Raw genomic sequence first — 19,229 nt, 5'->3', positions numbered from 1 at the left:
AACAGTCAAAGTATTAAGTAAATTAGTTATTTATCCTTAGAGGTATTGGTTACTTAAATCCTTGGTGCGAGCAATTCTGAATTGACATTTCTTCATAGACAGATGCTCCAATGTCTTGTCTTGTGTGCCTTGTAGAATCACAAAAAAGAAACACAATAGCAACAATGTCTTCGTAATTTTGGATGACCTTGACATCAAGCTCGAGTGAAAAGATTTCAATACAGATATAAATTCTCAGTTAAATTACTTAATATCAATTTCAATGAAGATAGCTTTATTTGGCCACAAACGTACTCCTCAGGGATCCATCTCGATCTGAATTTACGCACTGTTACTGTGATAAATGTGGCTTTGCTTGCTCTGAAGATTTCAGACTTACAGTGATTTAATATCCCAATGATGTTTCAAGAACGTCCTTAGATGCTACAGGCACGGTCCAGTGAATTCAATTCGGTGATGTCTTTTAAGTACAGTGGTGTATCTTGATTATTAGTTTCTAAAATGTATTTGGTTTAATAACATTTACACATATTATTATAATTAATCTTATATTTATTCAATTCGACTATTAAAAGCATTTAATCAAAATATTCATCGTGCTGTGAACAATTAGTTACCTTATATAAAAGTGCATTAAATATAAAATAAGAAAGCCTAAAATGGTCTTGCAAATGCTAAATGCCACGTAATTGTTCCAGTGAAGTAATAATTGCAATTCCATTTTCTTCCAACACTTCAAGACGACGAAATTAAATAAAATAAGTCGTGCAATTTGTGTGAGATAAATCCCTAATTACTACACTCAGAACCGGTTTGAAATTATATACTTAAAACTTAATTATACTCGTAAGTTTAGTAAGTTTAATAAATATACATGAAAATAAACATAGTCCGATTCACTAATTTATGTAAAAATATTTGACATTTGATACCCAAAATAAACATTATTTTTATTACAAAAATCTCTGTATCATATTATTGGCTTTACTCAGAATGGAATCTGGAGGATACATTTAACATAACAAGACTGCTTAAAAATACAAATTGTTTTTTACGGACATAACACACTTAACGAGCATCGTTCTAACCTTTAAAGTTCGAAATAAACTTATCATTTAAATTTGAACTTTAAATCTTATGTCGTATGACATAATTTCATAACGTCAATACAAAAAAGTCGACGGTGGGTGGACAGCGCGCGGTCCTCTTGAGTATTAGTTGACGTGCCCGCGTCCTTCCAGCGTGCGGACAAAACGCTGGTAGCGTGCGGGCCTTGTGCTTACTGGTCATCGACAGCGAACCAGGCTGCGGCGAACTGCCGGCAGGTCCAAGTGAAACATCGTCACATCGCGCGCTTACAGCTCGCAGTCGGCGCGCCGTAAGCACGCTGGCAGCTAGTGGTAGCCATAATTCGAAAGCACCCCGTGCAAGAGCCGAACTGGAACCGTGCCGTGGAACCGTTATGTTTGTTTTAACCTTTAGTACATAAAATTTTTCTTATCTCAAAACTATGTTCTTGCCATAAAAGCGGTTTTCATAAGCTCCATGAATTTTCAGAGATGGGACGTGCTGATTTTGTTACACGTTCATTTACTCCTGATCGAGATTCAAATTATATTACTTTGTTCTAGTTAAGTGTTCTACATGTTTATACTAAAGTACAGGTTATGTTATCTAAACACTGAGACTTTAAATTTCATAGATGTAGCCCAATAATAATAGGTTCAACCTCTGGCTAAATAATCAACTTTAAAAAGATCAGAAACTTCATCCACGCGATTGTTTTGTTTAAGACTTTTTGGATCTTTATAAGTTTTTTCAATCTATTGACTTTATAAATAAGTTGTAGTTCCAGAAGATTCTTTAATCCTGATAACTACTTAAATATGAAAGCTACTAACACGGGTACTATATCGTTCTACTTATGGATTTAGGTGATTAGGGTACAATAATTTTGTAATTAAATAATGATAGTATAATTACATTGGAGTAATTTACCGTCCATTGCCACCTTGATTAGTTTACTAAACTTTACTAATGTCCATACTCACACGTACAGAAATACACGTAGGTTACAAGTATCGTAAAAGTGAACGAGCAGCCAGAAAAAACGAGTTGTGGTTTGTTATAAAAACACTTTAGCAAATTGAAATCGGAGCTCGTCAATCGCCGACTATGTACCGCAATAGTGGAGATTCAAATATTTAATTCACTAACAGAATTGAAAAGTCTAGTTTATACTAAACATTTTATTGTATGAAAGTAGTCGTCCGTGCCAAGTTTGAGAGAGTTGATTCGTTGTTGTACGTAAAATTCCACAGAATTAAGTTAACAATGTTCCTGGGCTATTTATTAATTATGTTTTAGATGACTATTTTAATGGTTATAATTCAAAACTTAAGTATCCAAGAGTCTCTCTAAGACTACCTAGGGGGCTTACCGGAGCTTCGGCTTGAAGAGCAGGAGTAGGAACGGGGTGGTTTTTAGTAAGTGAGAATCTGACACTCCCTCACCTCACCCAAGGTGGGAGAAGCCATTGAATGATTTTCCCAGTAAAGAAAGTATCTTTATGTCTCGTATTAAAATAGAAAAGGGAATACTAATACTAAGGCCCACAGTTCAGTAAAATGGATACGAGGCGAGCTACGATGGAAGTTATTTCTTCACGCATCTCCTTTTCGTGGATCAGCTTCAGTGGAGACCATTGATAAAATGCAATTACATTATTCCTTTTCTATTTTATGTTAAGGAAATATTGCATTTCAAAATACTGCGCGTTACCTTTATTGCAAGGTCAAACGTATACTGTATGAAGTATCTGATAAGAAAACGCGGGACGCAGAAGTTTGCAATGCCGTGTTGCTTTGAAGGGTAAGCTTTTAAGCCATTAGTCCTTAGTTAGGTACATCAGCATAACACCATAATGGAGCCTAGACTTTCTCGCGCTAACTTTTAACAAGCTGGATAACCTTCAACGAGAAATGCGCGTATTAAGTGAACGTGACATTGTACGCGTGGTACATAATGTTATCTTAGCCGAACACTCGCTGGCTTTTAATTGTGACAGTCTAGTAGGGTCTTTATTCCCAAATGTTTTAATCTCTTTACTTCAATTATATTTTAACTTTAAACTTGACATAGTTGGTGAGTCATTTTTTGTTTTAAAGTTTTTTTTTAAAGAACTGAAAATGACACAATCACAGCATTTTCTTAAGACTCGTGTTATTGATGGTACTGTTTATAAATGAATCTCAAACAATTTCTGAGATGTTGCCGTCAGAAAATTACCATTTTTATCACTCTAAACACTCATCAAAACCCAGTTTCAGTAGGTGAATGGACGTTTTTAATGGAAAATTTAAATTATGTTATAGTGTCGGTCACTGCAAATTGACTTTAAAAAATCACACTGTGTTTTTTCCGATTGGTTTACAACTACAAATCGTATCAACGCTCTAAAAGATTAAATGGATCTGTTGAAAAGCATTGATGAAATAATTTAAAGTTGGATGGTTGGGAAGTTTTATTTGTACTAACTGATCCGAGAGACATGATTGTGTCTGCGTGGCAATAATGGGATTCGACCATTTGAACCGATTTTTCGTTTTACTTTGAACAGAGGTTAAAAGAGTTTCGAGAAATATAACATAGCTGTAGAACAACGAAAGGGTAGACAGAAATGCAATATTTAAAAAGTTTACCTATTATGTTTCAATTATGTTCAACCACTTACTGTTTACCAATTATGTTATGTGTTACAAGCAATAGCGAGTAAACTGGTTGGCATAGACGGGTTACAATTTTAGGCTTACCGTACTTTGCCTTTTTTTACGGGGGAAAATTATCCAATGACTTCTCCCGCCTTGGGCGAGGCGAGAGGGGGTGTCAGACTGACTTACTAACTAAAACCCCCCGTTCTTACTCCTGCTTTTAGAGCGCTAGGTAGTCCGAAGCTCCGGATCAGGCATCAGCCCTACTGGGCCCATTTGTGGTGAACCGTACTTTCCCCTCTCCGAGATTCTTTCTTGGTGGTTGTCCATAGTTCATATTTAAGGAAGTTTATTTTAATAGCTCTAACACATTTTTTTCTTCTACAGGGGAATCAAGTTCCGAACCGGGGAGATTGGAGAAGTTTTCCATCGGGATGTCTGGGATAATAACCAAGCTTTCTAGCAAGGCTAGTCAGCCCCAGCCGTTGCCCTTGGACAACAACCCCATCCTCCAGTACTTCGAGGTGGGGGCGGAGAGCAGCACCGCCGGCCCTGGTCTAATCTGGCGCATCCACGATGCGTACCGGAAAAGCGATGGGAAGGTAAGTGAAGAATTTTAACCCACAATCTTATGTTTCAGATTTTAACTGGCATTCTGTCGAATCTGGTATCAATCCTAATTGGTTGGAACGGAGTTAAAATATGTTCAGTATGGTCAATCAAACTTTAATAGATTGAATGCCGTCTTGGTCGACGGCTAACGAGGCGACGCTAACAGAGGATAGGGCAATCAAACGCTTAGGTCTTAGCCAAAGAACACTTAAACATACAACCTCATCTAGTTATTTTAGAGATTGATGTGTAAAAGTGTTATCTTGTAACCTGTTTGCAAAAATAAATATCATTTACCCATTTATTATAGTATTTTAAAGTATTAAAAATATTACACAAACCATATTGAAGCTCGGATTGTAATATAACACCATTGTGCTCTAAAAGTACCAGCATAGCTGCTTTACGGATCTATCCACAAACTTTGCCAGCTAAAAGAGAAATTCAAATATATTTTGAACTCAGGTAAACTAGTGTAGTTGGAGCACAAAACTTGCGTGTGTATTCACACATAACAAGTACTTCTCGTCCGATTCTTTGCAAATATAAGGATTGCAGAAGTCTTAAAGAAACTTGTTCTCCGTTAATATTTTCATGTTTTCATAAAAGTTCCAGCTTCCTGGGTCTAGTAGTTTCGGCTGTACATTGTCTGTCAGTCAGTTAGTTAGTCGAATGGGAGCATTTGTATAAATCATTATAAACAGGTTATAATTGACTTCGCGTGTTATTTTTTGTAATTAGGCTCTACTAACAGTACAAATTGCGTATTGGATATTACCCAACAATATAAAAAATGTCGACTGCTTAATACCATTCAATATCTACATCTTCATTTTTCAATTAACGATATAATTAGAAATAGAAGTGTACTTTGACGAAAAAATATGATGCCGTCATAACTTGCGATCCAGTACAAAATCCATAGCAAAGTGTCATTTTGGACATTTTGAAAAATATTGAATTTTACTAGTTGTCAACTATCTTAATATAAATAAATAAATTTAAAAAATTAAAAAACCCGACTGCATAAAAAACACTTTAAATAAAAACTGAAAAGTAAAAAACAAACTTAGTCTAAAAGTGTAGATAGCAATGCTATTACCACAAAATTAAATAATTTCATAATCAATACACAAAAAATAATAATCTTATGCGAAACATAATTGAGTGCAACAGTCGGGACCCATATTGAATGATTTTAGTCTAGTTTATTTAATGGGTCCCGACTGTTACACTCAATTATGTTTCGCATAAGATTATTATTTTTTGTGTATTGATTATGAAATTATTTAATTTTGTGGTAATAGCATTGCTATCTACACTTTTAGACTAAGTTTGTTTTTTACTTTTCAGTTTTTATTTAAAGTGTTTTTTATGCAGTCGGGTTTTTTAATTTTTTAAATTTATTTATATTTATTTAACACTTTTTAGTTAGTTATAATACGGCTATGTGTTTCTCAAGATTTCACCCGCGACACGAGAGAACTACTTCCAATACCAAGATAATAAAAAAAATAACACACGTCGATCCAGTTATTTTAGATTGATTGCGTAACACAAAGAGAGTAAAGGAATTAGAAAAAGAAGAAGGATTAAGGGCAGTAAAATTTACTATGTATTTACAAATTTCGTAAACGGTCTAATTCTTTAAAAGAATTTTCGTCGTGTGGACTATTTAATTATTTTTTTGGATCTTTTATTGTGAGGGGTTTTTGTCCGTAATAGTATTAATCCTTATCCTTTTAAATAGTCTATTAATTTTCTACATTAAATGAAGATAAAAGGACATCGGGCGTTTTTTACCCGATTTTTTAAAAGTCGCGAACATAAACCAAAACATTTTTAAATGATAGTGTTTGCAATCATATTTAATATTGTGTAGTTATTTTGATTCACAATAATGGGAAAATGGAAATAATTAGTAAAATGAAAATGATATTTTAAGTTGACTATTTTTCCTAATTACTAAACGACCGCTCAGTAAGTTAAAATATCACTCCGTGGTATTTTTGTAAACCCAATCAGACTAAATCCGTCAAGTTGATGTGCATGTTTCGTTCTCACTCTCGCCCATAGTCCTAAAACTGGTATACATATGTTGCGCTCGCGCAGGTAGCTAGCTTAACTTACTACATCGCAGTCCTTCGTCATCATCATCGCAGTCCTTCGCCAAAAGTTAAGAGAAAAATATGTTGTTTTAATTATTTTTGATTCCCTTTTTCCTCTTCAATTATTGCCCAAAAACATTTATAAATATTTTTTAAATGTCCAATTTCTCCTTATTGCCACGACCCACAGATATGGGAACTATACCATTGTGAACTAGATTTAATTGCCTATCCACCGTACCTAATTTTATTTTTGTTCGCCGTAGGTAAGTGTCCCATACAAAAATGCCCGATGTTCTTTGCTCTTTACACTGTTTCAAAATTTCTACTAGTTTTAGACAAAAAACGGTCTTTACAGTTGACGCGTCGCATGGGCTATAGGTAAACGACTATGTAGATAGATTCCTTATTTAACGTTCAGCAAAGCGAGGGCGGGTCGCTAGTCCTTTATTTATAAATAAATTCATTGTAAATAATTTAGTTAAGACGTACTTTTATTATCACTTTTCACTTTTAAGTTCAGACACCGCTAGTCAATCGCGTCGCGTAGTACCTATACGAGTATTTAGTTTGGATAATAAAGAACATAATTGCACATAGTATTTTTTTTTTCTATATGTCAGTGATATACCATTTTGGAATCCTCATGATGAGCTCTTTAATTTGATACCCATATTGTAGCAAATAAAAAAATTTTTTTTTTTTACTCCTATCTGGGGCGCCTCACGGCCGCCATGTTGGTTTTTGTTTTACGTCACATATCTAAGAACACTTGGGTAATTAAGACGAATCCAACGATACCCTGATTGTCGAAATCCATCAAGCCGTTTCGAAGAAATGAGGTAATAAAGAATATTAGGCTCATACATACAAGATACGCGCGAAAAACATAACCCTTCCTTGGCAGTCGGTTAAAAAAACGTCGTGCAATTTTACTCCTTATTCAATTGCACCCTGTATTCGTATAGATTTGTAGGTAAAATTATTTTAACAAAAATATCCTGTTAAACTTTTAAAATTCCACTCTAACCATGCAAAACACAAGACAAAACAAAATATTTACCTATTTATTAAGCAAACAATTCGTTTTTTATTTAACAGTTTTCATATCGGTAAACTGCAATGTAGAGCAAAATTTTTCACGCAACCGAAAAACGTATGTTGCACAAATGAAAAATTTTATTCTCTTTTGTCAATAATGGTCGCATTTATTGGAATTTATAATATCAGTTATCATATAAATATTATATATCAGTAGGTAACGAATTGTTTAAGTGACAGTGACGATTTTTGTTTCCGAATAAAAAGGAACATACAATAGATACACACCCACATGTAAAACATACTCAATTTGAATTGAATGAATGAATGTGAATTCTGATATTTTTGTTTCATTTTTATTTATTTATTTCAGCTCTTATAACTAATATAAAATGCCAAATTAAATATTTTAAAAATGAATGTTTATTCACATTCACATTTACACAACTAAGTAACTAAAATGCTTTTAACAGAAAATTTTCAAAAAATAAAAATGATTGCGAGTAGGTTTTCGCTCCTCGTACGCCTTCCAAAGGTCCGGGATCCTGTGGTCCCGTGATAGGAAAGGAACGAACACTTAACATATTCACTTGACACTAAAGCTATATCTACTACTCTATCATATAACACCGGATATCCTAAATAAATAATTAAATAAACACAATATGTATAAAACAATCATAATGTTTTATAATCGGACGTAGAGACAATTGCAGGTACATACGGTACATCATTAACAGCAATGAATATGAAAACGACCTTCAATCGCGTACGGTACATTACGCAAATCGAAATGTTGCATTCGTACTAAATGAACCCAAGTCAAAATATTTAGTTAATGGAATTGCTTTGTGGCGTACTACGTTTAACAACGAAGCGTTTATGATGCAAATGACAACAATAGGCCACCGGTCTTGGTCACACGGCACACGGGCGTGTACTTACCCTACGTGTTATGTACTACATTGCGGCTTTACCGAACTTTGGTCCGACAGTATTATTATAGCTTTGTTTCCGTGTCGGTATTAGTGCGCATTAGAGAAGCACAATGAAAATTAATAACTAGTTTTAATCAGTTCGTTTTGTGGCATTTTATTCAACCGATTAGAAAAACTCTTTCTATCTTGAAACATAGAATCAAAAGTCATGCACAGCACACAGTTAAAAATACATGAAGGTTATTGAAAGCCCGCGCGTGTATGAATACAGATAGAAAGCGAGTGAAAATCTCAATTAGTCAACTCGCAGTACTACAAAGCAAAAGCATTGATGGGTTCCTTTGTGCGCCCATCCTTCAAGCAACACAGTCAAAGGAATCATACAGCAGACGTTAGTTACATCTGCTGGGATTTGCGCGTGAATGAAATAGATTGGCTGACTAGTTCGCTTAAACAGCACACATGGTTTACCGCAGTCAATTTCGTGCTTAATCCTGCACATCATTTCTCTTGTCAACGTAACATGTCATACGAACGTAACAACGTAACGGTCAGTGCATTTACCACTGCAGATTTTAGATATTCAATGGGTCAAATATCCTTCATTTCAGGTGGATAATTACGCTTAAAAAGTTTGTGACAATTACGGATATTAATTATGTTAGGTAGGTCTTAGACTTTACCAGATTCGGCAGTTTGTCAGTTTATAGATGCAGCAACTGCCACCGAAAGGTAAGTTGTTCCTGGCCAAATGAACATCACCAGGTACTGTGACTTCGACTCTTTCGCAGGTATCATAAGAGCCTAAGGGATAGCACATTTAATGGTTACCGAGTATCAGCGCTTTCCGATAGACTTGAATGATCTTCAATTCGCCGGCCAAGCGTAGAGATAACGGCAAATTCCTTTTGTATAGAGAAGGCCCACAATACTGCATTGGACTGTCACACGCTGTTTACGTTGTACAACGTAGTACATCAATTGATTAGGAACATGAATATTAATTACTAAACAATAATGCATATCTGAATAATTCATTAACCTTTTTTTGAGGGTGGAAAATCATCCAATGACTTCTCCCGCCTTGGGCGAGGCGAGAGGGAGTGTCAGACTCTTACTGACTAAAAACCACCCCGTTCCTTCCCCTGCTTTTCGATCCGGAGCCCCGGTAAACACGCTAGGTAGTCCGCAGCTCCGGCAATTCAATAACCTTAACGTGAAGTTTATTCGAAGACCGTAACCATTGTTTTTTTTATAAAACAGTCAAGGGTTATGCATGGTAAAACTATATTGTCTTCTCTAAAATATGGCGAATAGCGGAAAGATTTCATGACGTACACACTAAATCCTGTCACATATACAAGGGTATCGATCTGAGTAGGTATATTATAATCTGATATGCCTTCCTGAGCTGTGTGGGATTATTCACAGTTTAGTTCTCAGTAAAACATTGGTAGGAATCTTTATATATACACTTACTTACGTATGAATGATATTGTTCTTAGAAAGCGAGTCAATACAGCACCGAGCTTTGTACGTAATTTATATTAGAGCTGCTAATTACGTAATATTGATACATATATAGCAGCTCTATGATAGATGACTGTTTACAAGTTTACATAGTCATACAATTAATTATTATTACATCAATATTCTTTTCTAGGAAATAAATAAGTTTGTGTATGGATATTATTGGGACTTATAGCTTTACTGGTGCCGCATTTTTCTTATATATTGTGTCTTTGTTTACAAAAAGGGGGAGTGAAAGTATGACTACTCATACGTAAAATTTTACAGCCTAATCAAATAAAATGACAGATGCGAGGAAACTCACATCGCTGAAACGTCGCATCGTATGAAAATTGCATCAAATAACAATAAACATCAGTTACAAATGTTATCGGTAAATTGTGTTTCGGATATCGTCGGTGCGTAGTGTTCGATTCGCGTTTTACCACTTCATTCTACATGGAAATGCCGTGGATGCCAACCCACTGTCACCAGCTGCTATGTTTGAAGCGCTGCCAGCCGCATTCCTTCCAAAAACATCCAATAACCGTTTACCCACTATTTGATGCATATTCCCGCATGCTGTCAGTCAATCTACGTTACAGTGACAGTGAGGCATGGCAGAGGTGATTATTTTAATTGATATTAATTTTAAAACACAACACTTTCCAATAAATATGGCCGGGACTTGTCAACGTCGAAATGCGGTGCTTTTTTTTTCGAGGTTTCCTTTTAATTACAGTGAGTTTGAACTAGATTGGTTTGATAGTAATATGCGCACAGACGGGCTACCTCTTTCTTAATCCCGTAGTAGTGTTATTAAGTTTTGTTAAGGCCGTTTCAGATTTTCGGGCATTTGACTAGCCGTAACCACTGCCGTAAATGTTTATACGACAACTGGGACCAGTTTTACGACAAATGAGGCACGGTTGTGTCTACTTTCATTTAATATTAAGAACGGGCACCCATCCGCGTCTTATCTTAGGAAGTATACTTTTACCTTCCAGCTATTTACACACAAGCTTTCCCTTTATTATGAGAAGTGTTATAGCAGAAATATAACAAACACAAAAAACACAAAGTGACCTTGTGCAAACAAGGAAAAACCACGCGGTATTTACAGTATAAATGAAAGTCGACTGTTCAAGGGAAAATCCTGGAATTCCTGGCCACCATCCGGGGATACGATAATGATACAAACTATTTAATCTATTTAGTTAAACAAACAATAATATAAGCTTATTACTAAGTGACGCCACACCGCCCGCGCTGCTTTCTCGGAAATTTTATCCTATATACGCTTTTGATATAACCTTGAACATTGATTTATATTTTGTAGACTGCTATTCAGTTTCAAGGCTCTTGTTTTGGGAATTTGAGCGTGAATATTTATGTTCATTAAAAAAATGCTTTTATAAAAATATATTTTCCTTTCCGATTATTAAATGTAAGTCTATTCATATTACACAGGTAAATCAGAAACTTGAAAGTACTTACTTACACAAGAAACTACAATGTCATCCCACAGAAAATTAAATATTCTTTTTGGTCGCAGTATTAGCTGCTTCATAGACAAAGTTACTGCGCCACTTTCAAAGGCTCGTATCGGCAAAACCTAAATGAAAAATACAGTTTAGCATTTTCCTGGAATGATAAATGTACATTTTGGCTATGAGGGTGGACGAAATGCTATAATTAGTTCGTTTCTATGTAAAGAACGCTTTTATGTTTTAAAATGAAATTCAATAACGTAGACCTTTTGCAGGCTTTTGGGGATCCTAAGTTTTAGTTAAGTAAGCTTAATTTCCTTTTGGGTTTTACTGCATTAATCAACTTGGTCGACTTTAAATCCCTTCTTAGGTACAGATTAACAATAAAATGACAATGTTAAATTCTTCAACGTTTCATTCGAGGAAAATGTTCTTCAACGTCCCTTCTGGGATGATGTTTTAAAAAATCTTTTGTGCAAATAAAATACATAATACAGTACCTAATCCTAATCAAAATTTGTAATTTATGGGATAGAAAGACGTGAAACTATTACTTAAGCTAACTGTATTTAAATGTAACAAACTATAACTAAACTAGAAACCGAATTACTTTTGAAATTGAGACGTTTCCAATGTCTAAGATATTTGATGTCGGTGGACTGTCGACTAGTAGAGCATGAATAACTTAAAATTACATTTCCTTCAACGGGGATTTGGAAATACGATACTTTGGCTTCTACGTTGAGTTTTGGATACTAAGAACTAGTGAAGACGGACAAACAGCAAGATTGACTTAAATAAAGCCGCAAACGACTCGAAATATAGTCTGCAACTTCGCTTCTCGCCTTACCTAGTTCTTCTTTAAAGAACTTAGCTGACGCTTCGATGTATTTTTTTCGTATGACATTATCTATAATTTACATATTACTGAAATAAAGCTAAAGCTGTAAGACCATACATCAAAGAACATTTTTTTACCTTTAAACTGTCTTGTTTAAGGAAACTTAACGATCTGCGTTGGACACTTGCAATAGCTGATAAATTGTATATTTTAGGTTGGCCTAGATCGGACCTATGCAAACATTAGCCGGGTCACATCCACAGACTTGCATCGACAACTCAAAGATTTCTAATTACATTAGGAACTTTAGTTACGAATTCGAAGTTTGACCTACTTTCTTAGGGGGCTGTGAAAATCTGTTGATTCTACGTATAAATCAAATATATTTCAAAGGTCAGCTGTTTAAAATTCTATGGGAATCTCACCTATGGTCACAGAAGAAAGATTGGAAAGAATAGTATCATTTATACACCGCACCATGTTGTGAAAGAGTTGTCACACGAGTGCTACGTCACGCGCTCGGAGACAAAGAGAAATATGTCCCTGATTTTTTTACTTCTTGCAGCTATGCTGTAGATTCGTAAATCAAAATTCAATGGACATTTCGTGCTGCATCGGTAGAATATTTTCAATAGCTAAATAGAAATAAATTCTTATTCGCTTTCCATTTGCGTAAATAGATAAAAATTTTTGGTATCGTCGTATTTAACAAAATGATTTGTTGCTTTTTTTTTCACCAAACAAGTTCGTGCTCATATTTCAAGCCCCAGAAGTAGTTACAGTTTGGTAACCAGCAATGTTCTCGCTTTGCATGATACATTTCGTGTCTATGCTGTTAGCCGAAAATCGTGACAACCGGTAGATTGGATGTTAATATTAGATCGTTCATAACACGGCATATTTCGAGTTTTGATGCTCTCTTGAGTAATCTGGGGAATCATGTTCGGTTGTATGCCTAACTGCATAGTATGTTTGGCGTAAGTAACTGCATATAGCGTAAGCCTTTGCTGACAATAGTATCAAAGTTTCATGACAAAACTGATCATTTATATGAAGATCCACTGAAAAGTTTCGTGCGCAAATTCTACTTGAAGAAATGTAAACTCTAATGTGTGGTCATCTCAACCACGAATAATCAACCTCTAATTAATTAGAAGCGACACTGCAGTGACTTTATTTAACATTTGTATCTCGCACATGGATGGTTTCTTGGATTTATCTCAATGAGAGAAAAGTTAAAAGTTGTCGAACAACATTAAAGGTGTAACTAAAGCTTTCATCTATCAGCCGTTAAAGGAAGCACTAACAAAATTGATTTGAAGTAGTTTCTCCCGAGATCTTCGTAAAACTTCGCTGGATACATTCTTTGATTTGATAAATCTTTTAACGAAATTAAAAAGTGTTATTTATTTCCAGTCGCTTGGAAACAGTCGAATGGTTTTGATTAAACAAGACAGCAGTAGAGCTGTATTGGTTAGAACACTTTCAATATTTATTTATTGAATGTTTTAGTAAATACGGTTTATATTTTGTAGTCTTTTTGAATTTTTTAAATAAACAATACTCGTTTTGCGTTTTGTTTATTCGGGTGTAGTTTTTGAATAAATAAATATTGGTTGTCGTTCGGCAAACCGTTTTAGTCTATTTCAGTCAGTTTCACCTTGGTAGAACTGAATGAAACAATATTTTACAGCTGGAGGCTGGCTGTCCGTACCCCATACATTAGATACACCTCAGAGAGTGTAACCTAGATCCAGGTTAGTTTATGTTTAGACCGGCCGCATGCAGGGATCCATCTATTTTATTTTTATAATGTAAATGTGTATTTACAGCCTCTGATGAAGAATTCTTCTTTATTTAACTTGTGTTATAAAATAATAGTGGGTTTAAAATTATTTATACTTTATAGGATCGTTGTACTTAATGTATTTTAGTGTCTATACTTTTAATTTCGTGTTAAATCAGTAGAAGCATCGGTGAATGTGTATTTCGTTACTTTTGAATTCATATGGAGATGTATTTTTTTATTTTAATGTCCGTTTTCTATATTTTACACATAAAAACTCTCAAAGATATATTGAATTGAAATATTGCGTGATGTTCTTTCTAGGTACGTTTTCTAAAACGCAAAAAAAGGAGTGAACCTAAACTTTGATTCCTAAATCTCCTAAAATTTGATTTGATTGATGACAAAATAAAAAATCCGTGTCTAATAATTTGTCGTTACTAACTGACGGACTAAATAGATTTTTAATTTTCATATTCTGTCATCATCCCTTTTTAAGGCCGTCACCAGACCAGATATGTCCACAAGTGCTATTATGTGTAAAAAAGAATCAAATACCCGTGCCATTTTGCCATAAGTGTAGAAACCAGTGCACACATTTGTGGCACAGAAATAAGGAACCTATAGTATTCTAGTATACTTCTGCGATAAAGGACCAGGTGTGCTATGATGCTGTTACGTATTAAATGGCGAAATAACAAGTCATAGTCGTAAATTAAGGTATTACGGCGGCTGTACCCATTTTGTTTTAATTATGGCGTAAGTGAACGCATACAGGCTCTTATTTACTACCAAGAAAACATTATGAATTCATATTCTTAACGTCTTAACTTGGTTTCACTTACACATAACTGAATTAAAATGTTGAATGTCAATCATCATTTACAGATATGATAATTTACTGTTAAAGAGGTGTTATTAAAAAACAAAACTTGCATTGTAAGTGTGGAGTCGGCACTCATAGGGAGAAGAGTACTTGTTAATATTTTTGTTATTTAATCGTCATAAAAGCAGGAACAATTTTCAAGTAACATTTTCTCCAAGCAAGTTAATAATAATGTCTGAAATTGAACTACCATTAAACCGTCGTATGTTTCAATGAAGAAATTATAAATTACCCAACATGGACAAACTAACATAAGTTCCTGTTCCTGATTTATTGCAGTAGGAAGACAGGCTATTAGCTGTTATAGCCGTTTGGCTATAAATTGACCCGGCCACCACCGGAATAAATCGATTTCAGATTTTTCTTTTTTTTTCCGCACTTTAATCATTCTTTCGCGGATTAGCTGTAAAGATAAACTTTAATGTGTCAAAACATTTGTTTAAAGTATACAATTTACTTAATATTAGTATACGACCATGCAGGTACCATTGATTACTACCCTAATAACACTCCTCTTTTTGCGTCGGGTGTTAAATATGAACTTACACTGCCTCATTGCGCGAGTGGCTACAACTTCTCAGTGGCATGGCTATAGGCTCTGTTACATCAGACTTATAATAAAAATAGTTAAAAGTGGGTATATTTTGTTCAGTGACATTAAGTGCTGTAATGTGCACGTCTGCCTATCCCTTCAGGAATAAAAGACGTGACGATACGACAACCACATGAGTTAACAATTTCATATTCACTACACAACGTCCTTTAAAATAATAAGACCCCGTTCACGCTTCAAAGGTAAAGTAAATACGTAAATCATTCTGTTATATCCCATACTTGTTCCGCATTTGTTAAGAAGGTATAGGTAAGCACCCTAAGTGACGAACTAAATGGAGACACATCGTAGAGATGCGAAAAGTTTGCCTCGGGAAGGAAAGAAATTTCCCACACCTGCGACCAGGCATTTTGTAGGCATTCTGTATGCTAAAATAGCTTTAAGCTACTTTCTTATAAATTATATTATGCCGTGCGCCTTCTCTTTAGGTTTGCGTCTCAATATCACTTTAGAACTGGCTTATAAATTTAGTTTAATCAGAGTATGTAAAGCCTTTTTAACCCTAAAAGGGTAAGTAGAGGGATAGGCTATTTTGTTAGATATAATCGTGTGAAAATTATGTTAAAACTTTTCATAACGACTTTAGAAGGAGACAGAAGTATACATAATTAGAGTAATTTTTCACTATAAGTCCCATGTAATCAAAAATCAGTCTATTGCATCCATAATGATACTGAATCAGCACTTTAGATTACCAAACCATACACAGATTGAATTAATTAATATCAATTATCCCGCGATAATTTCACTGGCAACTTGTGTATGTAAGTTATGTAATAATATCTAAAATTAGTTTCGGAACTTAACTTGTTAATAAAGTGAAAAGGGTATCATCTGGTGTTGGCATAACCGACACATTGATTGGCTACGCGAATTAGGTACATGTTAATTTAATCAAGTTATCGTAATGACATAGCTATACAATGTTACATAACGGCACATCTTGACACAAAGGATTGGTTTTAAATAATATGCAGAGTAGAGTCAATGTTTATTTAACTTCTTTATGTTCTCAAATTGGATTAAAACCTGGTCAGGGTACGGAATTTTTTCATTATTGTAATCTTCAAACACAACACTACCTCCCATTAAAGTCATGGCAGATACTTTTAGAACACCTTATATATAAAGAAAATATATGGGTTATTTAATGGTCGTCGTTAGTTCAATCGCTATAAATGTGAATTTCTTAGGTGTAATTAAACTCATTCCAGAGAATAAAGATATATTTTATTAAATTAACGGTTATTGTTTATGCTTTCATGTTGTTCTAGGATTATTGTTAAATAGATCAAATTAGATTAGATTAAATGTTTATTGTACACCATTAATAGAAAACAATACAAAAATTAAAATAATGGGCACATAGACACTCTTATCACTGTCATCGATATCCACCAGACAATCTTTGGTTGAATATATTAAAAAATATATATATTTAGAAGGGGTATTGTGTTGAAAAAATAAATAATCAAATTATATCTTAATACTATCCGTGGTGTATTGAATTAAACTTCATCTATTTATAAAATTCACTAACAACCGCGTTATTTTAATCCTAAAAGTAGCAGTTTAGTAGTGAATGCTCGTCGTTGTAATATCGTTTCCAAGTATCCCCTGTAAGACCCACCTCGATGCAGCTATTGAACGCAACAAGTTGCTAAACACGATACGGTTAACATAAAATGTTTTGTACATTGAAAAGGAAATACCTTGTTAAAGTAAAAGGTAATACAGAAATAAGCTTCATTCATTTTCTAAGCTATACATAATATATTAGTAAACTTACCAGAGAAAAAATCTATTCATCAACATTATAATTTAATATCGCACCCATATTTTTTATTTCAAACCAACTTTGTAAATTACATTTTCTTTCTACAATCAGGTCTCAAGATTAATTATTAATTGAAACATAAAAAAATTGGGCAATAGGTAGAAAATCTGTACATATTCTTTTTCCTAAAAAGTACCACGAAATTTTTCCCTGTTAAATGGAAACAGTGTATCGTATTGTATGTCGATATTTTACACAAAAACTACTGAACAATTTAAATTATAACTTTACTATAATAATTACTAGTAGGTAGGTACAACTTACTAGGTAGGTAGTAGGTAAGTAAGGTATAGGTAGGTATACTTGATCTATACATATAATTTATATATGGAACTCACAAAATACGAAACAGTATTAACAAAATGAATGTAGGTGGTAACATTTTTATGAGGCGACACTTTTTAACATTTTATACGCTCTGTGAGTACCAGGCGTAACATAACAACAAGAGCAAAATCGCGTAAAAGAAGGTAACGGAAGGGAGTAGTTGGATTTATTTCAGAGAACAATCTAAACTTAGATTACTTCAAAACTTGTGAAAAAAGGTCAAAGATTCTCTTAGTGCTAAAATACTTTTAGTGCACCTTGTTCCAAGTCCTAAACTTACTTATAAATGAAAACCATGGTGAGCTTATTTCTTATCACTAAGTTGCCTTATTTATTTAGATTTACATTGCGATAACAATACAATATAATTATGTTTATTGATATAATTTTGGCACTCAACGTCACAGGCATTTTATCATAATCGTAGGTGCATTTACAAATTCAAATACAGCGCATACCCCGACCCGAAAACTATCTGTGAGAACAAGCGAAGAGAATAGATTTATAATGACCAGTTAGCTACATTGATTGTTTATGGTAGCTGGTAATTCCTAATTCCTATTACTAATCTAGAAATTACTGATCTTTTTTGTAAAAAATATATATTCTGTGGATTCCACAAAATTTCATTTGTAAATGAGCTCAGTTATATAGTTAAATAGATACCATTTCTCTATGAAAAATGTCTTAAATTATCCGTCAGTTAAGTACAATTATAGTAATTATAGTACTACAGTTAATACAAGCATAGTAAAACAAACCTCAAATCTTCAAATACCTACTCTATATAGATCAATATAAATGTAGATAGACATCTCTCAATTAGTCCCGTTATCATTAAGATGTCAATCAAGGAGCAACGAAACACAAACACGAACATATAATTGATAAAGAATAAATTGTGATGGGTTATCCCGGCACCGCAGCGGGCCCGAATATTCCATCGAACTAATTAAAACTTGCAGGATCAGGTCGGCAGCTACGCTTTGATCACAAGTTCACTCACTAGTGATTTCGATTAATTAACTTAGCTCTGTTGAGACATTGTCATATCATAAAATAGATACATATCGTCATCTAATAATCTAATAATGTTGCTATGATCTATTAAATTAAAACAACTTTTACTCCGTAACTGATAGGTCTAGTAACTTCGTATACGGAGGCCCACTTTTTACCACCAGCCTTTGGAAACAATTCCAGAATAGTACCGTACCTTATTTTCGCAGACTTTATCTTTGAACCCTAAGGTTGACTGGTAGCGAATGCCATACGGCATTAAATTCGCCCTATGTAGGTACGGTACTACTACAAGTATTAAATTTTATTGTGTACATTAAAGATTAAATCAATAAATGAAATAGTTCTCAAAATTACTAAGGAGTACCCGGGAATGTAAACCTCTGCCAAGCAGCTGAACTCACATTCAAATTAGTAAATCATGTTTTAAACCGTACTATACACTATATATTCTGCTGGACTGTTTACTACGTCTACTTTGTACTAATATTCAGGAATTATTTACTCTGCA

At 34.1% G+C, this 19,229-nt stretch overlaps 1 protein-coding gene across 5 annotated transcripts in view; it reads left to right on the top strand.

Moving 5' to 3' along the window:
- The window catches only part of LOC118262353 (SCY1-like protein 2), a 152,943-nt gene that overhangs the window by 18,937 nt on the left and 114,777 nt on the right, over nt 1-19,229 (top strand). For all 5 annotated transcript variants that reach the window (XM_035573671.2, XM_050704415.1, XM_035573652.2 and 2 more), the window contains exon 2: nt 4,098-4,312. In XM_035573671.2, the coding sequence (XP_035429564.1) occupies nt 4,145-4,312 (168 nt within the window). In that variant the 5' untranslated portion in view covers nt 4,098-4,144. The remainder of the gene's footprint in view (nt 1-4,097; nt 4,313-19,229) is intronic.

The sequence above is a fragment of the Spodoptera frugiperda genome, chromosome 25 (assembly GCF_023101765.2).
Source record: "Spodoptera frugiperda isolate SF20-4 chromosome 25, AGI-APGP_CSIRO_Sfru_2.0, whole genome shotgun sequence".
NCBI lineage: Eukaryota > Metazoa > Arthropoda > Insecta > Lepidoptera > Noctuidae > Spodoptera > Spodoptera frugiperda.
This window is presented reverse-complemented; position numbering and strand designations above follow the sequence as displayed.